Source organism: Seriola aureovittata, chromosome 24 (genome assembly GCF_021018895.1).
Source record: "Seriola aureovittata isolate HTS-2021-v1 ecotype China chromosome 24, ASM2101889v1, whole genome shotgun sequence".
Lineage (NCBI taxonomy): Eukaryota > Metazoa > Chordata > Actinopteri > Carangiformes > Carangidae > Seriola > Seriola aureovittata.
The window spans coordinates 5,560,791-5,583,956 of NC_079387.1; the positions used below are offsets into that span (position 1 = coordinate 5,560,791).

General features: G+C 42.3%; 2 protein-coding genes across 2 annotated transcripts in view; both read right to left on the minus strand.

The window, feature by feature from the left end:
- Positions 1-53: 53 nt before the first annotated feature.
- cab39l (calcium binding protein 39-like) lies at positions 54-13,685 on the minus strand. Its single transcript, XM_056370373.1, has 9 exons — positions 13,463-13,685; positions 6,377-6,503; positions 5,907-6,071; positions 5,656-5,774; positions 5,401-5,569; positions 4,820-4,879; positions 3,503-3,568; positions 2,982-3,125; positions 54-2,787 (listed from the first exon to the last, which is right to left on the minus strand). The coding sequence occupies exons 2-9, from the start codon at positions 6,476-6,478 to the stop codon at positions 2,608-2,610; spliced, it is 1,005 nt and encodes a 334-aa protein (XP_056226348.1). The 5' UTR covers positions 6,479-6,503; positions 13,463-13,685; the 3' UTR covers positions 54-2,607.
- An 849-nt stretch (positions 13,686-14,534) lies between these two features.
- The window catches only part of mcf2la (mcf.2 cell line derived transforming sequence-like a), a 40,473-nt gene continuing 31,841 nt past the window's right edge, over positions 14,535-23,166 (minus strand). The window contains exons 14-32 of the mRNA XM_056370174.1: positions 23,032-23,084; positions 22,821-22,900; positions 22,624-22,690; positions 22,411-22,526; positions 22,264-22,333; positions 22,050-22,142; positions 21,871-21,963; positions 21,660-21,785; positions 21,351-21,572; positions 21,168-21,260; positions 20,980-21,058; positions 20,780-20,852; positions 20,574-20,680; positions 20,274-20,366; positions 19,531-19,605; positions 18,114-18,223; positions 17,914-18,026; positions 17,650-17,753; positions 14,535-17,529 (exon numbers count right to left, since the gene is read on the minus strand). Of these exons, the coding sequence (XP_056226149.1) occupies positions 17,450-17,529; positions 17,650-17,753; positions 17,914-18,026; positions 18,114-18,223; positions 19,531-19,605; positions 20,274-20,366; positions 20,574-20,680; positions 20,780-20,852; positions 20,980-21,058; positions 21,168-21,260; positions 21,351-21,572; positions 21,660-21,785; positions 21,871-21,963; positions 22,050-22,142; positions 22,264-22,333; positions 22,411-22,526; positions 22,624-22,690; positions 22,821-22,900; positions 23,032-23,084 (1,847 nt within the window). The 3' untranslated portion in view covers positions 14,535-17,449. The remainder of the gene's footprint in view (positions 17,530-17,649; positions 17,754-17,913; positions 18,027-18,113; positions 18,224-19,530; positions 19,606-20,273; positions 20,367-20,573; positions 20,681-20,779; positions 20,853-20,979; positions 21,059-21,167; positions 21,261-21,350; positions 21,573-21,659; positions 21,786-21,870; positions 21,964-22,049; positions 22,143-22,263; positions 22,334-22,410; positions 22,527-22,623; positions 22,691-22,820; positions 22,901-23,031; positions 23,085-23,166) is intronic.

Here is a 23,166-nt window from a genome sequence, read left to right on the forward strand (position 1 = left end):
GTGAAATTATTGACATCAGTAAAAATGACAAACGAGCACTCACACAGAACATCTGCATTCCCATCCTTTTATTTTGCTGCGAATGTGGTACAGTAGCATCCATGTGGAAAATAAGGTGGCTGCTCTTCGTGAGCGCATTGGGAAGAAAAATGTGGAACCGTAGTTGTAAAACAGGCCAAGAAAAAAAAAATTAAATAAAAAAAAAATCAACAAAGAATTCATTGAGTTTGGCTCAAGTGACACGTGTGATGTAAAACTGGTCAGTCTACATTTGCATCTCATGTTTTATTCTGATATAGTATAAATACTGTCACAGCTTTTAACATCCAAAGTAGCTGGTCTTTTTTATTTTTCAACCAAAAAGAAAAAACAAAGACAACTTTTATTTTTTTCTCCCATTTTTTTTTTTAAGCAAAATTGCACTTTACATGTTTGCGATTGTTAGTCACCCTACTGTACTGTACTACTTCTTTTATTTCTGTTTGATTCACTTTATTTAACACGAGACAGCTATGAGTTTGAAATTTACTGCTGCTTATTTCAAAACTTCAATAGAAGCGCAAAGTAACCTAACAATGCCGATCAAATATTGATTAGGAAATAAATTCTGAATTTTACTGACTTAGAAAATGGAAAAATGGTCATTTTTCATTTCCAGCTCAAATATAAAACCAACAGTGTTTTTAAAAGTTGTGTTAATCCTCGCTGAATTTGCACATTTCAACTACATGTGCATTTTTCACAGTTACATTTCACCATTGAATCCTGTTACAGATCAACTTTGGCCTCACACGTTTTCAACACGTTTCCCAAATGACTTTTTACAGCTTGTAATCCACATATTGAATTAGTGCTACTATGGCGACAAACTGGTTGTGACTCCGTACACAATGGCAACCGATCAGCTGCAAAAAGTTTCAAATGTGTATTTGACAGTGTAACTCAAATATAGTGAGTTAAGAGGTTCACTGCTTAATCGCAACAAATATGTTCCATCCAGAGCATATTTTCATCATCATAATTAAGCTCCCCCTAGAAAGATAATGAAAGTACAAAAAAAAGAGAAGAGAAGAAGAAGGGAAAACACACCAAACCAAAAAGGCACCTCTGAATCTTCTCTCCTGTTTCTTTTCTAACGCCGACATCAGATCCAAATCAGAGCGACACAGAACAAAAAAGAAAAAGAAAAACCCAAAGCGCCGTCTTCACAGCTGCTCTCCTCTGTCGACGAGGAGCTCCCGCCTCCTTGTTCATGATCACACTCACAATGGCAGGCACTCACCTCAGGTGTCCAAACCATAAACTGTACATGACAAGAAATGAAACTATATGTAAAAAAAGAAAAATACCATCAAGCAGTGTGAAAACGGTGATCAACAAAAGAAAAAAAAACATTTGAATCATCATATTATTTTTTTATCATACAGAAAGTGCTATCAGCTACCAGCAAAGAGAACCAGTGATCAAAATGATTGAAGCTTACTGTACCGATAGCAGCCCATTCAGTTACAAAGGCTCTTCATTTCAACGACTTAAAATATGCTCACAACTACTATTTCTCGTTGGCAAGCTGTGGTCAACAGTGACTGAAACCAACCGTCTCAAAAACACTTCTATTCTCAGTCTTACTGGAGCTAACTGAGTTCATTAGATTGGCACGGGCGGATGCTCCTGAAGCTTATAAAATTATATTTAACTGGAAAGAGTTGGCGTCACACATTTAACAACAAACTGCTGCATGTTAAACTAGTTCAGATTAAGCCTCTCAAACTGCAGGATCACACTGAGAAAATCTAATTATGTCCAGCCAGAGCCGGTTTAACCTCCTAAAAATCTTTGTGATCTTGTAAAGCAGTTTTCATAGTTAAATCAGACTTTTATATAATGTGCAGCGCGTCCCCAGCTTCAGAGAAATGCTTCATCACTAATTAGCTACAACGTTAACTTTTTTGGAAGACGAGACTTGTTCTGTTTCAGTGTGAAGTTCAAGTCTGATGATGCTTTTTAGCTGTAGATCGAGAAAATTTCAGCAATCATTAGATTTCGCAGCACAAAAACAAACAGACTGAGAATGTGTTTCACACTTAAGATGCTCTCACCCCAACCAGACATGTTGACCCAGCTAATAGGAAAAAAAAAAAAAGCAGAAATTCTTCATTATTTTTCTGATTTGCAGCTACTTCATTTAAACAGAGATTAACTCGTGCGCAGCGACTTGGTGATTAAAAATACAAAAATGGTCACGTCTGTTTGTTCGACAGCCACTCGACCATTCTGGCCAAAGCTTTTGAACCGCTGGTTCTCCTGACAACAAAAAAAAGAAAAGCAAATCAGCTGCCTCCAACACCATGAGTTGTGGCACTACATGCTACAGATGAAAAAAAACAGAGATTTCATGAAAAAAATTTACAAAAGATCAGTGATTGAGAACTACTCTTGCACAAGTTTTTAATGACCCAACAAAGAGAAAAAAAAAAAAAAGAAAAATAACGTCTTGAAGATTTTTTTTTTTTTTTAAATAGAATAACCATTATTGTTAATGTGTTTTTTTTCTATGTGTTCTTATTGATAAAAAGTTGGGGTAGAGGAAAGGGGAGGGGAGCTTCTCTAGGAGGCCGGTTTCTTCAGATCCCTGATCTGTTTGATTAGGTACGTCTTCTCGTCGTTGAACTGCTCGTCGTCCGCGCGGTCCTTCTGGAAGTTGCTCAGGAAGTCGATGAGCTTGGTCTGGTTCTTGAGCAGGATGTCGATGATGGGCTGCGTCTTGTTGGGGTTCGCTACAAACACCTGAAAACAGACGCGTTCGCTTGCATCAGATCCTCACCTACATTTATAATACACCTCTGCTGTTTTGCAGATGGGAAAGACTTTGTAATAAGCCCGTATGACAGTTCATCTATAGATTTAGATTTAGAGTTATACAGAGAAATACATTATTTGTATTCTGCTGTGCGGCGTGCATGAGCGAGGCGTTTATTTACCTTAAACACATGGAAGGCCTCAAACTGGATGTTGGGACTCTTGTCTCTGAGCAGATTCATCATCAGCTTGAGATTCTCAGGCTTGCTGATGTAGCGCGTCATCACCGTGAAGTTATGTCTGTCCAGTAACAGCTCGCCCAGAAGCTGCAGGAGAGATTGTTTAGAACAATATGACAAGTAAGGATATATTAGAGAAGTGATTGTCTCTTGGCTGGAAGTGTAAGTTGATGTTGAAGGTATCTGTTTACAGCAATGGTGGCTAAGACTTAAGGTGTTGGAGGTTTGTTCAAGCTTTGGAAATAAGACGGTGGAGAGAGGAGTGAGTGGACAGCTCCCTCTGTTGGCCCGGGGAGGGTGTAAACTGGGAACCTGACTAAACAGAAGGAGCTGGCGCCATGGCAACAAACAAACAATCCCTCACTGGCTTCCCACACACAAACACAGCTGTCCAAAAAAACACAGCCAAAGCTCCGGTGAACCAAGGTCACAAAGACAAATCAATACGTGAGTCAGGGCCAAACCTTTAGGGACTGCCTCTTGGTGACGTAGTTCTCGGAGTGCAGCAGCTTCTCATAGTCTGCAAACACCTGCAACGACATAACAAACACACCTTATTCAACATTATTAACTGTCTGAATTAGAATTGGACACTTTTGACGTGTGTGTAGTTCAACATGTCAAGTCCGCCTGCGTTTTTGGATACATCTCCCTTTGCCTCTAAGGAAAACTAGCCTTTTTTAAAAACACCTGCAGTTTTACATGAGGAATGGAGGAGTGGGAGAAGTCAACCCTTTCTTCCATGTCCTTTTAAAACTTTTAAAATAAACCCAAAGTACCTTTATCTCAGGGCAGAACTTGAGCCATGATCCTGTACAAGAGGTGTTCATCATCCTTAAGTACCATAACCACAATTATTAGTTTGTTTGTGTGTGTCACGGAGCCTGAAACTAACTTGTGCGGCTCTACATTTACATGGGCAGGTCACCAAAGTCTAATCAATGTGCTGTGTTTCGGTTCAGCCTTGTCACAGGCTCCTGGATCACATCGGCTCTACCAGGCCAACGTGCCTCCGTCGTCTCCCGACAGGCGCCACGGTGACGCACAGACATCTGTCAACATACAACATGCATGTGAAAAAGGTACTTTTGTGTTCAGTTTCTTCAGGCTGGTCCAACCCCCCCCACCCCACCCCCCCCCCCCCACCCCCCCCCCTTCCTATGAAAGGGACCCCTCTGCCTTGGGAAGCTGACAGCATAGAGCAGAGCTTTGTATCTAGTGACGTGACGTGGCGTTGTGACACTGACAGGACTTTCCAGGGATTCACTTTTCCTGGAACTTTAAGTGGATTAGTCAGAACTTTATTTCTTACTCTCACATATCTGCCCTCACAAGGCCTGTGTGTGACCAGCGTGTTCAACGAGACAAACCTTTTTTTTTTTTTGGGATACATGACTGGGCCATTGAGCGCCGCAGTGACCGACACCTGATCTGGTTACATGCTGTATGTATCTGTGTATGTTTCCTCTCTGGGGCTCTTCCTGGTCAAGCAGTCAGGACGGTGTTTATGTTTACGCTTCCACATAGATGTTGCGTGACCTGAGCGGGAGGCAGTGTGTGTTGCATTGATGTGGTTTACGGGTGGAGGGGGGGAAGGCACGGTGCAAACGTCAGAGGCTTAAATAGTTCCACCTGGTAACACTGGTTCAAAATAACATGGCAAACTTGCATTGACATGTGTGGCAGCTATTACAGTCTTCCTTCATGTGTTTTCCAGGCCGATCCTCTCTGAGGGCTGAGCTACGGTGTTGGGAAATGTGTGTGCGAGTCGGTCCACTCACAGCATCGTAGTTCTGTTCGAGGTATTCAGCCACAAGCACTTTGTGTCTTGTCAGGAGATCCTGCGAAAGAAGAAATAAATCAAATCTATCAGGTAATATATACTTTATATTATATAGTTCTCTGTGCTCTATCACTTACAACAGCTTCTTTCTGTGTTCTATTTTTAACTCGTCAACTAAACCATTAGACGAGGGTCTTATCTCGCCAGTATCAGTAATGGATCTTAAAAACTGAGGAAACCTTCATCTTGTCCGGTTTTTAAAAATGTAATTATATATTTATTTGTTGGGAATGATGCTCAGTGATCAACAGGAAAAAGAGCTGTAAGGGATTTATCATATTAAACCTGCCTCGTCCTAACCCACCGTAAAGCGTGGTTCACCCAAATAAAAGAAAACAGTATCTCACCATGCAGATCGTTTTGGTTTAACTTGGCTTTAAGATATCAGTCTAAGATTTTTGCATCCGCCCCAGGTTTTAACTGGGAATAAAAATGTCCCAAAAAAGCCATAAAATGTTGAAACTGGCGCAAAATATCGTCTGATTCCAACCGATATCAGTCAAATTCCGACTGAGGTACCTTGAAGGTGGCAAAGGCGTCGGAGGCGATGTCGAAGGTGGACATCTCCACATAGTTGAAGAAACTGTGGAAATGATCGGAGTGGAGAACTATCTTGGCGAGCGGCTCGTGGCGGATGCACTCCCTCAGCATGATCCCGCAATTCAACGCTACCTGGGGCGTCTCGTACCTTCAAGCAGAGACGAGAGGATTAATGTCACTTCATTGGAAGCCGTCAGACTGTGGACAGCGTGTGTGTGTGTGTGTGTGTCTCACCCTTTCAGGAGTATAAAGAGGACCTCTTGGTGGGAACAGAAGTATTCAACAGTGGGGCTCCTCGTCCCGATCTGCCTCCTCAGGATGTTGTTGAATATCTGACACACATCCTTCTTCCCCTAGAAACACACACACAAATCGAAAGCGTTTATTGGTATTTTCCCCATCGTGTTTCTATGGCAGCTTAATCATGAGAGGTGTCATGCTCATGATGCTGCAGGAGCGACTCACAAAGAGCCTTCTCTCCTCACCTCAAAGTCTATGACCTGCAGGTTTTCTACCAGCGATATCAGCAGGCCGCTGTTGTACAGCTCCTGGGCCAGCTGGGCAACAGTCTCGGTGTGGGGCTCCTTATCGTTGCTCCCGTACAGAATCTCCTTCATGGACACCAAGCACTTGGACACCTCCTCAGATGCCTGCGGGACACAGCGGAGGAGAGGTGGAGTCGAATAGATTAGATTAGGAGTCGTGGTAGTGGAGGTGGAAGAAGGAGAAAGCTGCAACTGACTTGAGCCTTAGCTTGGCTAGTTTTGTGTTTGCGTGTGTGTGTGCACTTGTGAGCGAGAGTACACTCTCTTGACAGTGAAGTGTCAGGAGATGACAGGGCCAGGCTGTTCCATGCTCTAATTTCACAGAGGGCTGTCACCCCCGGGCCCCTGGACACCAAGGCAGTTACTTACACACACACACACACACACAGAAACACACTGTCTTTCTCTACCTTGTCTGTCTTCTTATCCTGCTTGACTAGGATGGCCAGGTTTTCCTTCAGGGTCCTGACGATGTCTGCCGGACTCTTGTGGGATTTACCGAACAGCGGCATGATGGACACAAAGTGGCCTTGGGACCTGGGAAACAAACAGACACACGCAGCATATTGAAAGAGCAGTCAGTGATGACGTGGTTGCAATTAAAAAATAATCAGTATCATTTTCATATGAGTAGGATATGTCGTTTTTTCTTTCCTCAGCTCTGTAGTCAGTTCATGACAAAGGGACTTCTGCTTCCTAACATTTATGTGACATTTAGCAGCTCACCAGCTCGTGTAGCATACAAAGCAATGGAGGAAAGCCTCATACTAACTAATACAGGCATCAATATTTAATGAGTTTTCAAAATTCTGCTAGCATTTAACAACCAAAATGTTTTTTTTTTTTATAACATTAACAAACTTTTTTGATCAGGATGCCTCAAATTTAATCATTTAAAATGTGACATTTTACTGTTAAAAATGAACAGTGCAGAGCAGAAAACAGCAAAAATGAAGTTAATACAAAAGTCAGAAATATCCCATCAGGCAAATGAGCAGTAATTCATCAAGTGAAGAATTCCTGGAACGGGTGGATTTTTAAACCTCTGTTCTGTCTTCATCCAGCTGGTGTGACAACTCAACAAAAGGCCGCTGAGAGAGAAATAAGGAGATGACGTGTGTGTGTTTGTGTTTCAGGATTCCTCCACCACCTCAGAGACAAATTCCAAAGTAATCTCTGGTCTGCATGAGCGACAACTGCAGCCCCTCTGACACCCGTCTTCATATAATCAAAGTCATAGTCAATACATTAGATAGTTACGTAACGGCAGACACAACAGAGCGGTTTGTTGGGATTGTCTGCTTCCAACAAACCTCAAAACCAAAATATGTTTCTGAATAAAGAGGGAGGCAGAAATAGACCCTGCAGTTACAGAGCGCTTAGAGAGAGAGAGAGAGAGAGTGAGAGAGAGTCGAAGGTACACTGCCGCATCTCGGTCCAGTTACCCTCCACACTTTAAACTTCATCCTCAAGGATGTACTCACGCTTTTCACGCTCTTATTATAAAGAAGAACGTGACAAAATGCGCTTAACTGAGAGTAAGAACACGGACAAGTGGATACGCTCACTCCACAGATCCACAGGTCAGTCAATAATTGACCGTGGATCAGCTCAGCAGTAAAACTGAGTCAAGATCTGAGGTAGTCCAGGCCCCATTTGATACTGTCTTGACTGTATGTGATGCATGTAATTGAGTTTTGCTCATTGCATAATATCCGTGCAGGCCTCGGGTTGTATTTTGCCCTGGTACTGTCAGAATGTCACGGACTGTTTGGGCATCAACAGTTAAGAAGGTGCCAGTAGATGCACAGGAGGTTGGTACAGTGTTCTGTTGCAGCCAATTTATGGATATACTGACTGGCAATGTTAGTCCTGTACCGCCAGAGCCGCACGTGCTCATTAAAGTCTGTCACTGCAGGTTCAACTTTGTCGACGGCATAAACCCAAACAGAGAGATTTCGGTTTACTCTCTGACTGAGTGCGTGAGCGGTTAAAAGGAATCAGGAAGCAGCAGTGGCCCTCACAATCCAGGCCGGGTCAGGAACAGGCAGAAAACTTGTGACTGCTAATCCTCATCTGGGAATGTAAAAAGGGCATTACACCCCCACCCCCCAACCCCAACCCTAACTCCCACCTTCATTCCTCTCCATCCAGCTCTGCTACTGTTCCTCCCTCCATCCACTCTATGCCGCTGGTCGTGATTGATGGAAGAGTAATGCTAAATCACTTGGCATTCAAACTGAAGGAGTGATCAAAGTTGAGTTGGGGAGCTTTGTATCCTTTATAATCAGCGATGTCGACCTTGCACAGAGTCGGAGCCAATCAATATTGCATTGCAGTTGCTCGCACCTGAACTCCTGCCGCTCGCTTGTTATTCTTGACGGGTTTTGTCGTGAAAATGCTCTGATGGCAAACGTGTCATCAGCTTCCCTGGCAGAGTCAAATATTATCAACTTATCAACTCGTAACAAGATAACAGCTGCAGAATCGAGAAGAAATGAAGGTAGCTGTTAATTAAAGTTCAAAACAATAAAAAGCATTCATTTGTGAAATTACATAAGTGGTTCTTCAACACCCGCAAAAACAAGAAAACAGCTCGAATTGGAATCACAAGGTTTTCACCTGACAAAGACAAAAACTCAGCTCAGCGCCTCAACACTGACTCACAGTGTTCAACCTTTTAATTTGGCCGTGGAGGATTGATTCAAAGGTTTTAATTATAATTCTCTCTGCTGTGGTTGAGCGTCATCTTTTACCAAATGAGCCAGCTTTTCTTTTTTTTTTTTTATGTGTGTGTTATGTTGATGTTTTTTTCTTTTTATGCGTTTATTCTGACAGAGACAATGGCATCGGTCAGAGGGAAGGCTGCTGATTCACATTTAGCAAATGAAATCACATGGAAGAAGATGACTGATTCACGCACACACACACACACACACACACACACACACACACACACACACACACACACACACACACACACACACACACACACACACACACACACACACACACACCATCAGAAGGTCAGACTGAACTTGAGGAGCTAATTCGCTAAGACAGAAAAGATCCATCAATAAATTGGTGAGACCTCTTCCTCTTTGTTCTCAATGCGACCAAATGCTTGTTCAGATCTTAAAAAAATACTTTCAGGTGTGAGACTTCCCACTCTTTAAAAAAAGTAAATAAAAAAATATAATAAGGCTCCTTCTGTTTCTTCATCACATTATGTTACGACTAGCCCAGTCAATATTTGTTAAAGGCTTAACAGGCAATGAGGAAGTATTTATCAAAAGAAGGGACCTGCTCTTTCACAAGCTTTCCTGCTTTTTTTTTTTTTTTTTCATCCACTCATGTGTGTCGCTTCTGAGTCCAACATTTCCCCTCTGTCGTCCGGCCTCGTCGCTGCAGCTGTGACTAAACGTTTCGGATTATTAAAGAATACTCAAAGGGTCCGGTTTAATCATCTAATAACACGTCTTTGAGTCCTGGACAGCTTAAGCTCCAGGTTACTGTGAAGCCTTCATTTTCACTTGGAGCCTACTTAAGACTGACTAAATGTTATGTAATGGAATTAATCTGGTGCCCACTGGGCTTGAACGCACACAGCTAGCTGCTCCGCTTCACTATAATCTAACAGGGAAAGGCTCCACACGGCCCTGAATATTCATTTTCCTGCTGTAATCATGGGACTAAACAAGCTTTAAATACACATATACAGAATAAAGCCAATTTCTATCTGATTATAAAGAATAATTTCATTCTTTAATTTCAAGCAGTAAATCTTTTTTTAATTAGTTTTTCCTAGAAAGAAAACTTTCTGCCTTGTGTTTAATAATTGTTTTGTATATTTGTTACTGCAAGGATTAATTAATTAACAAAATATTCAAATGTTCTGTTAACTGATCAATTAATGGGATAATATTTCAGCTGTAATCTCAGGGCTTCCTGTTGGTGTAAAAGAAAAACTATATTCAGTTTATAAAGGCAAATGTCATGAAAACCTTTTTAAATAAGCTACTGCTAAATTTCAAGAATTAAATACAAGTATCAAGCTTTTATTTTACACTTCATAGCTACAAAAAGCTGCAGCTACAACTAACGATCAGTTTCTCAATTAGTTGATTAGGCAGTTTGTCTATAAAAAAAAAAGTCAGATAATTGCGAAAACTGGTCTTCACGCTTACCTAAAGCCAAAAATAACTTCTTCCAGTTGTTTGTTTTTTCTTGCCAACAGTCTAAAACCAATTGACACTCACTTCACTATCACATAAGACAAAAAAAAAGCAAATCTTCACATCTGAGAGCTTTGAACTAAATATTATTTGGCGCTTTTGCCTGAAAAATGACTTAAGTAGTGATTACCCTTCTGTCAACGGACTGAATGATTGTTTCAGCTCTACAAAAAAATCCCCATATCACATGCTCAGGAGGTTATCGGCCTCCTCGCTTATCAGAATATTCAGCGTAGATTCCTTTAGCACAGACTAACGACATGTTTCAGCTGGCAGCAGACTCCTCCTGGATTATCTGTGGCGTGACCTTTGCTGTGACATATGGGCCTGATGTAAAAGCAGACATCTGAAAGAAAATACCCTTCACTTTCATGCGCTGAACAGTTGCTCAACATGTTGTCAATAATTCAAGCTGTCCTACACGACATGCTCTGGAGCTGCTTGACTGAACATAAACATGACTATTCCAATATTGTAAGAGCACAATCTTAGTCATACCTTTAAAGTAAACATTCTCCACCTGCAATAAATTTATGAATGACCAATAAAGCTACATAGGCCGGGCCCAGTGCCCTCATCAAACACTTAACGTAAGTGTGTTAAGTGCAATCTGTACAGTAGTGGGTGGATTTGATGACTAATCCAGTGTCATTCCAGCGAGGCGAGATAGCGATCCACGACAGGAGCCTTAGAGCTAACGTAGCAAGATAGTGATGCATCACACCTACATGCCAGTCAGCCAGCAGTAGTAGTGACTCCAGATGTCACACTGGCTCATGGCTCAACTTGTCATGTAATGCAAAACGCTCCTCAAACCACCACTCCTGTGTCAGATTACATGTCTTCAGTTATATTCAAATTCAAAGTGGAAATATCCAAATAGTTTCTAAGCACTCCATGTGAAATATTCAACAATGTGATGAATGTGCTGCCTATTCAAAGAAGAAGAAGAAAAAAGGTGGCTGCCTCTGATTGGACAGCAGTTCTTCTCGACAGTCAGGATCGCAGACATTCATGATGCACTGTAACGCATACAACTGGAATTTAGGTATTCAAGGAGGAGCGAGGAGGATTATTTAACCCTTGAACACTCACTCGCTCTCTCAGTATAAATGATTACTGTTAGTAAATGATATGCTCATATCAGATATGACTTTTTTTCTAGGAGTGTGTCAAAGTGAAACCAATTCAATGATGCTGAATAAAAACATTTTGAGCACTTTTCAAATCAAAGGCCTTTAGGTTCCACTTGATAGCACTTGAATCGAAATAATCAGACTCAAAATCTCAAAGTCAGGAAATACACCCAGACAGAGAAATGAGAACAGATGATGCTACATCACAGCCCATCTCAAACTACAAAGAGGCCTTCTCAAGTGCAGGCGTTCACAAGGAGATTGTCCTCTCCGAGGAAACCTGGAAGGAACGCTCCCTGAAAAGGACAAACATCAGCTCATCAAGTGCATTCTGGAGATTGATAATGATGTGAGAAGCCCCCCCCCCCCCCCCCCACCTTTTTAACTTTGTCTGGAAAAGAAATGTCGAGCCCTGATGCCTGCCTGTGTTGGATGCACTTCATTGAAGCGTACAGAAACGATTCAGTTATGGCCTTGTGTATGTCCATCTGCTTTGATAAACAGTATCACTGACTGAGGAAGACACTCCAGGTATACAAAGGCTATCAGATGGATGGAAAAAACTTTTAGGCCCTTTGTTAAGTCTGACAGGCAAGTCTTCCGTCCAAATTCACCTCCTGTGCTACAGCATTATGGCAGACACCAACTCCAACCACACCTTTCACCCTAACCTGCATATTTGCACTAGTGAGGGGCAGTACTCCGCCTTGGACGCCAAATTCAGGGCAAAAAAAACCTTCTAAACTTCCCTTTTTCAACAGTAGGCTCACACAGACTGACAGACCTGGTTAAAATGTACAAGTTCTCTATCCACTACTAAAAAAAGTTACTTGTTTAGGACAGTTTGTAGGTTTCTGCAGTTATATGTAGGGTTACTATGGGTTAATATTCTGAACCAGTGACAGACAGGCCTATCCTACCAGGATATGAGAGCCTACTGTATCTGTCTATATGTCAAGGCAAATGGAAGTACCTAAACGAACACAGGATGCTACGTAATGTTGCATTCAAAATAAAAGCAAAGTCAATTCACTCCAGAATTACTTTAGTCTGAGAAAAACCTATAACACAGAAGACTGAAACTTTCCAATGAAATAAACAGTATTCAGTCATTTTCAAACCCAAATGAATGTAAACAACTCTACCTAACATCCCAGTAATCCATGTGGACGTACAATATGACTCTGCACAATATTGCAATACCAGACAGCATACTAGCAAAGACAATAAGGCTGCAGGTAACAATCATTTTCAACTGATTACTCCATGTATCGTCTATTTCAATTAATCAATTATTTGGTCGACAAAATGTAAGAAAACAATGAAAGAAAGCCTTTTACAGTTTCCCTGACACCCCAGGTGACATCCTTAAATCGCTTCTTTTGTGCATCCAACAGTTCAAAGATATTAATGTTTCTGTTAAAGGCTGTAATATAACAGACCAAAGGGGCAAATCTTTCCATTTGAAATGCTGGAACCAGAGAATGGTTAACATAATTACTTGGGTATGAATCAGTTATAATTATTGTTGGCGAGTAATTTTCTGGCAGCCGACTAATTGCTTAAATGACTAATCATTTTAGATTTTTTACTGCATATTGCAGTTAAAGTTTGAAAGCTTTTATTTTGAAATATGTGACCGGATGCGGCATTGTTTTCATTCTGGTTAGCCTGACGGTGGTTGTCTAAAGTAACGTAGCAGAGAGGAAAAAAACAAAAACAAAATACACACACTGTATATGCGCTGCTGAAGAATTAAAGACCCCATGAACGACAGTGTTTAGATGAATAAGAGGTTGTGGAGCAGACGGCAGTAAATAGCAGATAAGGCCGCATAAACAGTCCCAGACAATGTGATTTAACACGGCTACACCCCTCTCGCCTCCGGCTAAACTCCCTTTTTGTTTGACAGATTTCCAAAGCTAATCACAGTTGTCTGCATCATTTCAGGAAAAAAAAACTGCTGAAAGGGACGTTAGGACGCTCTCGTGTATCAGCATAACAGACATTTTAATTTGCCAACCCTGACTGAAGTTCTCAAGACTGTCAAGGGCAGTTATATCTCACCATTAGGTTAACTGGAAGCTATTGCTCTTCGACAGTATGGGCTAGAAATTATACTTACTAGTGGGAAGATGTTTGGTGGGGTATCTTTAAATGTCTTCACCGCTTCTGTCCCGGTTCACAGCGCAGCCGAGACTCCCAGGTAGCCTTTAGTGGTCACGCCAGGGCTGTTTGTTCGCAGGAAAGTCAGCTAAAATGTGAGCGATACAATTTAAAATGTGGGGAATCTGTTAAGAAGGCAGTGCAGAATTCCATCTGGTCGCTTTCCAGCCTTATGTCAAGCTAGTGTGGAGACACTTTGAAGCTTCCGGTGTGAGGCTTCAGAATAAAACACCCACCAAACCTCATCCGTGTAAACAAACAGAAGAATAAGGAGAAGAAAGGTTAAAAGTCAGGCTAAAATTGACACAACTCGTTTTGATACTGCCTTTATTTGTGAATTCAAACCATATGTTTCTTATTCATACACTATCTCGCTGTCACACGGACAAAGTTGATTTATAGACCATTCGCGTCACTTCCGGTAGTAGTCCGGCTAATGCCTGCCAACTTGACACATCTGTATCTTTCCAGCCGCTGCTGAGTCTCGTTCACATCATCTCATATCAGGTCCTTCTTACCGCATTTGTCTCACATGTTACCAAATTATATCTCATAAATACAAAAGTAAGTGTGATACGTACATTTAAAATACCTCACGAGATATAATTTACCTTTTCTACGAGCGAGAGGACAAAATAAAGGCAAAAGGAGAGACTGAAGGTCGGATGATAAACTTATTGGAACGAAGCCCAGGCCATATCATGACAGTCTAAACTGTAGAAAGCCCATTGGAGGTTACGTGACACGTGGTTGAAAATACATTTCCGGACAAAAATACATAATTGATAACACTGCCAATGTAACCATGCGTTTTTATGCTGAATGCCAATAATTAAACTAGTAAAAATTGATAATCTGTTAAAAACCTTTCTGCCTAATATTTACTTTTTCTGGTTAAAGTGTTCCAAAAGCCTACACACACTCACACTGGTCTAATTGACAGTGTTGCCAGCTAAAATGGTAACATTAAAAATTAAAATGAAATAAAATAGCTTCAATTCCCATTAAAAAAAAAAAAAAAAGGCAACATCTTATAGAGGAAACCATGTCAGACTTTATTAAAGCTGCTTTTCATTTTACATACAATTCAGAATTACATATTTACAAATATACACAGATATGTCTCATTATAATATCTTTATATCAACACCATACTCAGTAGATATACAATAGGAAAATAAAGACAGTGGTCGCTGCAATGTGCTGCATAAAAAGAAACTAAAAAATATAACCCTTCTCATCTCTCCACCCTCCAAGTAAAAAGTACAAATAATTCAATAAGCTTTATTGTGTGATCATGATCGAACACTGACAAGTTTAGTGCCCGTGTCAGCTTTCATTAGAGGGCAGAAAATAAACTCTCACAATATACAACAGTGCCAGGTAAAAAATACTTGCCTTGCTCAGGGCTTTGATATGAGAGGTTTTATGAACAACATGCCACAAAGAGTGATCATAGACAGAGAGACTCACAAAAAAAAACAGGATCCTCTTCACAATACACATGCTCTCGAGGAAAACGATGCGAGGTATAGAGAGGACACATCTGTACAAGTGTAACATACATTTGTCAGTTTTACAGAACTCACATGGATCAACACATAATGCCAGCCACAGTTTACTCTCTGGTTTAGCTCACAGTTTGACACCGAAAGATCTGTAAACTTTTCTTTTTCTGGAGAAGAACCTTTCCTTTCACAGGGAGGACATGCAGTTTGTGATTTAAGTAAAAAAAAAAAAAAATCTTTAAAGTGGTTCTCAACAAAAAGAGCTTGAGAAAAATAATTAAGACCACTAATCATAGCTGGGACAGAGTTTCAAAACCACAGTGGTGTTAATCATGGCTCTGTTAACCCAGTGGACAAATACAACTCATTCTTGTAATAGATGGGTGCGGCTGGTCTTAGTGCAACAGCGTGCTGCACTCTGTATCTGTCTGTCAGACATTCAACATCAAGGACGGCAAAAAGGAAGAGATTGTTTTTACAGTGCACCTTACAGTAGAAATCTTGGGATATAAAAACCATGTTCACCTTTAAAAAAAAAAAAAAAAAAACAAAGGGAAGGAAAAGTCATTCAGTGTTCCTTATGTGTGTGTGTGTGCGTGTGCGTGTGCGTGTGTGTGTGTGTGAAGAGGTGTGTCACAGCAGCTGGTTGTGCTATCAACCTGTATCAACATCCTCCTTTCCATTGTGAAACCAGACCAATCAGAGCCAATCAGGGCTCAGCTAAGTCACCACCCCTGCTCTGCAATTCACACCGATAGTCAGACTTTTTTTTTTTTTTTTTTTTTTCCTGGACCTTGTGACTCCACTACTACCGTTCCTCAGCTACATTGCGGTGTGAGGTAAACAGATATTGCTGTCGGTGCAAACATGTTGAGCAGGTCTGGGCCCTGGTTAGCCTCTGCTAGCAGAGAAGCGGCTACTGTCACATGCCTCAGCGGGGCCGGGAGCAGAGGAAGAGGAACAAAGCCTGGTTTTGCTGCAGCCCGCAGACAGGTGAGCAGAGTGGCCCTGACACAAAAACACAATACACCGATACTGTATGTGCACAGATCACTCAGATCTGTGTGCATCTGCGTTTGTGGGAGTGTTGGACCACTATTAAAAAAATAAATAAAAAAAAAACCCCAGCAGGTGAATGCATAACACTGATCCCACTATTATCACCACATTACAGTGTAAACAATGCTGTAATGCCTTGTGTATAAATCTGTTTCAACTGGTATTTGTGGTTTAACAGCCTTTCTGAGGGTTTGCGACATAAGCATGTTGGATTTGCGCCCAACAACAAGCAACAATGCGCACACACACACACACATTCACACAAACATTTAGTCGACACAAGCAGGTATGCAGTCGCACCTGCCTGCCCACGCAACTTCTTGGGCTTCCTGAGAGGTAAATCCAGAGCAGTTCAGAGGCGAGTTAGACAATCCCTCTTATCAAAAAAAAAAAAAAAAAAAGAAAGAAAAAAGTTGCTTCAAGCTGCCGCTCGCTTTGTTGAAGTGCAAGACACGTGACCACCAGGTAGGGCTGTTGGTGACATTCACCTAGCGATGAGTTTGACTGTGTCGCTTAAATTGTAGTTAATACCATAAAGCAAGGGTGAAGGGAAGCTCTTAATTAGGAAATGTGGGATGAATACAGCATTCTGCTTTGATACTACAGGGATTTAACACCCTGAATGCATCTCACCTACAAAGTAAGAGAAAGTTTACAAGACTTCCAGTGACTTGCCCTGAACCTGCTCAGTGATGCTCCAAGATGCACTGAAAGCTTTTTTTCTTCTTCTTCTTCTTTTTCTTTTTCTCCTGTTGCAGCCAGCTGCCAGTTTTCACAGTGTACAATTAAATGTCTGACACTAAAGTCGACGTGTTATGTGAAATGCCAGGGCTGATGGTACCTGCGGATGTTTCACACAAAGAATCTATAGCGAAGCGGTGATGTCGTCGACTTGAAGGAGTTACACGAGTTTGACACCAGCAGCTTTGGAAAGCTGCCGACACCTCGTATTTAGTGCAGATAATTAGATGCGTCTACCTCGATGCTACATAATCACAAGGCCTGACAGGAGTTGATTGATCACATGCCTTTAACATGTCTGTTGAGGAACCATTTTTCCCTGATCTTTTCATTTTATCTGAGTTTTCTGCCACTGGAATGAAGGATTCTAGCAAGATATGGATGTTTTTGAAGGTAAAAAGAAAAGAATTCAAATGAGGGAATAACACTACCGAGTGGAAATAGGCTGTATTTCATTTGCAGATAGGAACAGGTGACTGTAAATACTGGTTTTTGGTCGGATCCGACAAACTGTGAGGTGCGTCTGTGTGATATAAAAAAGGACACTGAGATTCTGTTCTCCTGTCAAGAGTCGGCTTCGGGTTTTTTGTAACTCCACCTGGGAATGGTAGGTGGAGGGATGGGGCGAGGAGGGGGGGTCAGGGTTTGATGTCAGAAAAGCTGGTGTAGGTCTCACTGCAGCTTGAAGAAGTGCTGAGGTTCCCAGAGACGCTGCCATCTGAAGGACACAACGCACAAACAACATGAATTATTCACCCCAGGTGGACGGCAGCGGCCTTTATATCTTCTTTTAATCTGGACAAAAAACGCTTCGTGCAAACATTTCTATCACATCTACCTGAGCTGCTGAGTGACTGGGATGATTTAGACTCTGAGATGAGGCTGAGGAGGTTCGCCGCTGCCACCCAACCCTCCTTACAGCTGCGGAGGTTCCTCACAAACCTGCAGAGAATTACACAAGCAGTGACTTTACTTAATTATTTCCCACATGTATGATTTCAGAAAGATCTAATGAGCCCGTTTGAAAGCAGGAATCAAACCGTGCCCCCCTTTCCTGTTTTATTCACTGTGATTTACTCTCATTAGAAAAGTAGATATTTACCACTGTCCATCCTCTCCTTCTCTGATTAGCTGGACCACGTCTCCACTCTTGACGGACAGTTCCTGAGGTCCCGCCTTCTCGCAGTCTGCTACCACGGTATACTTTCCTGGAGCCTAAAGGAGGTAAAAGGTCAGTGATGATCAATACAGGAAACTTCAATATATCAATATATGGAAAAAATTCTCCAGGTTCAAGCTCACCAGCTTCTTTCCTACGTCATCCTCAGGGTCAGAGTTCATGGGGTCCTCGCCGCTGGAGTAGCCGTCATTCTCCTCTGAGGCGTCCGCGGAGAGAGACGCCTTGCTCCAGCCTGCAGGTGGGTGGTAGTGACAGTGGTAAATTACCAAAAGCTATTCTATCATAGTGTGACATATCCAATCCATTTGCACACACACTCCAAAACACACACACGCCAGCCCAAACTCAATCCCGGCGAGGATCAACGGAGATAGACAGACCCAAGTAAAACATCAACCAGACCAACAAAACAAAAATCACCGATTCCTGATCAGAGGAAACGGATTTGATTCATTTCAAAGGTGCTCCGACTGAAGTTATTTAAAGGGTGCACTGTGTATGTTTCCTAAAGCTCATTATTTTTCATGCCACACAGCAATGAAAACCCAATAGGAGAAGAAGAAGAGAGAGTGATTGATTTGAGGTAGAGTAAGCATCTTGCAAAAACACTCATTTAGCCTCGAGCTGAGACTTAAAATCTTACATTTCCAAGTGAAAACAGTAGAAAAGCATTTCAGTCTATCGTCAGTTTGAAATTAAATTTCTCACTCCAGGAGGAGGGAAGACTATAAGCCTCAACTCGAGGCTAAATGACTTAGAAAGTGGATATTTTTCTACACTTTACCTCTCGTGAAATAAAATCAATCGTGACCACCACAAACCACAGCAAGCACCCACAGTGGCTGATGCTCAGAGCGGCTCTGTACCTCGCCGCTTGCTCTGTAACAGACTAGAGGCGCTCATCCATTTGACTCTGCTCAGACTGACATGGGGAGCAGGCTCTAGACGGGGAAGGGGGAAGAAACAGCCGGCAAATTAACGAGACAGCCAGCCAGTGGTCGGGAGAAAAGCTCATTTTGTCGAGGGGGGAGAAAAGCTACAGGTGATATCAGACTCTAGATCTGTTAGGATTCTTCACTGCGACAGGGGGAGAAGGTTAGTACAGCACAGAGATGGTGGGTTAGTACATCAGTCATTCTTACACAGACATTCATTAAGTATTCCCCAATGAAAATGAACACAGAATCGCCACAAATTAAAAATACAAGACTAGTGCAGAGATGATGAGGATGAGGATGACCTGTGGATGGAGGTAGAAAATGTTGGAGATTTTTTCATTGGTATAAATGTGTGTAAATTGGATGCAGGTGGTCTGTCTGAGCATTCCTCTCTCCACACATGTACAACACTGCCAGGGTGAATTTAAGATGACAGGATACGATCACACATCCAGTTTCACCCTCCTAGGTGGGACACAGGTGAAATCTACACAATAAAAAAACAAACAAGACCGGAGCACAGGGCTAGTGATGAGGGATGGGGAGATGAGTAATGGCCCCTCTAGAATTAGACGTCCCCTATACTGGAACACAGATATACCTTTGAACCCAAACGGCGTGGGGTCACTCTTGACCGTGTGGCGTTTGGAGCCGTGTTCGGGGCTCAGGGCCGAGCCTGGCCACACGGGCGAGGGAGGGGAAAAAAGAAAGTGAAGAAGAGGAAGAGAAAAGTGAGGAAGAGAACGGGCTCAGGGAAGCAAGAGTTTCACAGTATAATTAAACATCTAAGCCAGTGGTGCAGGTAGATTCATAATGTAAGGTAATGTTGACCTCCAGTCAGCGACCATCATTTAAAAAAAAAAAAAAAAAAATTCATCCTTAAATATAACTGAACTGGAGTGCTAGACTTTTGCCACCAGGAGGCAGCCTTTCTCCAACATAAGAACTTCACAGTAAAAGCTGATCTGATTTCCAGGCTCAGTAGGAACCTGCTAGTAACTGTACTGGTTGTCAAGAAAACACTTGATCCAAATTGATTAAAGAATATATTTGAATTTGATGCAGATATACATAAATATGGTGCTTTTAAGTATTTATTTAAATACAGCACTCTTAAGTCATTTCTAACCAAAATGATCAAATTCACAATTTTTGAATATTAGTACCAAATTGTTGTTAATGGTTCTGTGCTATGGTCAAGCCCCAGTTAACTTTTCATTCATAAAAAGAAGAATATGTTTTTTATATCTCTTTAAAAGTTGCACTGTCTCACTTTAACAATATAATATATATATATATAATCAAGTCAACTGTTTCAAAGACCTCCAGTGTCGCTCATGTTACCTTTTGGACTCTTGAGATTGCTGAAGCCCTGCAAAGTAAAACGCTTTTTAGCCACTGAGGATCTGTCAGTGGTCGGACTGGTCACCGGTTCATCTGGAAGCAATGGTTTGAAATGGAGGAGCAAGGGAGGAGGAGAAAGGATAGATGCAGCCCAGAATAGGAAAAAAAAAAAAGAGGTAAAGAGTCGGGAAGATGAAGGTGATGAAGAAGAGAGGAGTCAGATTAGAGAGAGTTTACAGTGAAGCTTTCAGGAGGAGCATAGGTGCAGTGTGAGGATGCAGCGTCAATTCAAACGCTCACCTTTGTGTTTCGGCGAGGAAGAGGAGTTGGCGTCGGGGGTCGGGCCTGGCTCAGCCTTCTTCTCATCCTGCTTCTTCTGGCTCTTCTGACCGCTGCTACGGAAGGGACTGGAAAAGACGAGGAGAAGAAAAAGTTCACATCACAATAGATAAAAAGGCGCGGGCGTGTTTTTGTGGCTTACGCGTAGACGCTGCGGTGACACCAACCTGAGTGAGATGGAGCTGTTGTTGCTGGTGGGACTCAGGGAAACAGAGTCCAAGTTCTTCTGCTGACTGGCATCTGAAACAGGCAACAGTTTACTGCAGTAAAAGACAGAAGAAGAAGACAGGCGTGTGTGTGTGTGTGTGTGTGTGTGTGTGTGTGTGTGTGTGTTTGTGTGTGTGCGTGTGTGTGTTTGTGTGTGTACCTCTGCAGGCTTTGAGCTGTTGTGTCAGGACTTTACGGATCTCATTCACCCACGCTGTTTTAATCTCTGGTGTTGGAGCCTGATTAAGACAAATAATGACAATAATTAAGAACAAACAGAGACGGGGTTTTTCTTTAATGATCATTTTACTGTTGGAAATCCATATTACTCAGGGTCAGTGACCTCACCTGGACTATAAACACTTCTTCTCTGGAGTTGCACCAAATCTCAAACTTCTTGTTGTCTCCTTTAGCATTCTCTGTTATTCCCACCGCGCTCATCTGAGAGAAGGAAGCGAAAGGAGAGGATGTTACTTTTCCCCGCAGCTGCAGCAACGTTAAACCCTTCACATGTGAACGACGCGAGCTTACACTGAGCGAGTGTTTGAAGCTGTACGACGGCGCTTTCTCGTAGCCCTCGCCGTTCTCCTCCCTCCTCTTACAGAAGAGCAGGGCCTTCTCGTGCAGGAACAGGTGCCTCTGCATGGGCTTGAACCGGGCCAGGTCCTTGACCTTGGCGTGACCTTTTTTATGCTCCGTCCACACGCTGAAGGAGCCTTGCATCAGCAGGCGGCCCAGCTCTGACAGGTTACCCTGAATTAAGGAAGAAGGCAGACGGGGGTTAACGGTTTGGGAAGCAATTGATCCAAATGGGTGTGGTTTGTTTCTAATTTCTCTGACCTCGTATCCTGTGATGGCGATGAGGTGCATGGAGTCATTAACGGCTTTAAGGATCCCCAGAATAGAGGAGAGAGCTTCCTGTAGGTCATCGCAGCCGTCACAGCCTTTACTGTACTTCAACAACTCCTGCAAACACAAAGTGGAAGATATCGTGAGTCTTCTCAGTCTTACGTAAAACTCACATACTAGTAGTTGCGTGAACAGAGCGCACCTTAAGCAGTAGCTGGTACTTGGTGATTCTCTGGACAGGTTTAAGGAGGTAGGAGTCCAAACCAAGTTTATGTTCCAGCTTCTTCTGGCACTCCTGAGGCGCAAAACACAAACCAATGAACACACCTTGAGATGATTGTTCTAGAGAGCCACAAATAAGGTGGAAGGTGAGAGGCCGACCTGGAAGAAGGCACAGTCGGAGCACTGTCTCCACAAGCTCTCAGAGCGAGGTTTATTCTGGCAGTAAGCCTCGTAGATCTGCAGGTCCTTCATCTACACAACAGGTTTGTGAAGCAATTACTGCTTGGTTTCAGGATTATCAAAATAGAATAATGTCTGTCACTGATTTAATTAGTTCTTTATGCATAATAATTGTGGAAAGTAAAGTGCGTACCCGTTCTAAAAAGCAGCGGCCCACCAGTTCTGGGCAGTCAGTGTACGCTTCCAGCTCCTTTAGAAATGTCCTGGAGACAAACCGCAAATGCTCAGACCGTGAAATCAAAGTACAAAATACAAATAACCCCAAATGAAAGAAGCAAACCTCTTATGAAACTGGTGGATTTCCGACATGTTTCCAAACAGGACGTCTTTCTTGCTGAGCAGGGTGCTGGGGATGAGGTGGGCCATGGCGGGGTTATCCATCTCTGCTGCATAGCCCTGGAGTTCAACATCACATACAACTTTCAGTTAACGCGTCTTTTCGAGGGAAAAACGCACCGACGCGCCCGTCTTTTAAGTCGGTGAGCACACTCACCTCCAGCACACACAGCAGCTCCTCCACATACGCTCTCTCCGTCTCCAGCAGTTCGTTCATCACGTGACTGGAACGCGAACACAAACCAAATCCAGACTAAGCTCCCAGTTTATCACGATGAGCATGAATGACAGTGTACTGCGACCTGAACTCTCTATCTCAACCGTGAGGCAACAAAAATCTGTTTTCTCTCTTACCGCCGAAGCACTGCCAGGTTTTCTTCTTCTTCTGAGAGAGAAGCGTGTCTGGTGCCGCCGTTGTGTATGGGAGACTCCACCTGGAGACACACACATTGCATATTGCAACCAGATAACTTTGATAAAACATGTCTTTTTAAGATATAATCAAACGTTATGAGCAACTGATTCAGAAAAACTAAAAGGGACTGAATAAATTCTTGAATTTTACCTTCTTGCAGATGGCGTTATCTGCAGAGTATCTCCTCTCTTTCCTCTGTTGATCTGAAGGACAAAGAGAAAACAGTTTTTTTTTTATACCCTTATATCACTAACCATGTAATCTGACATGTATCACTTCATCCGG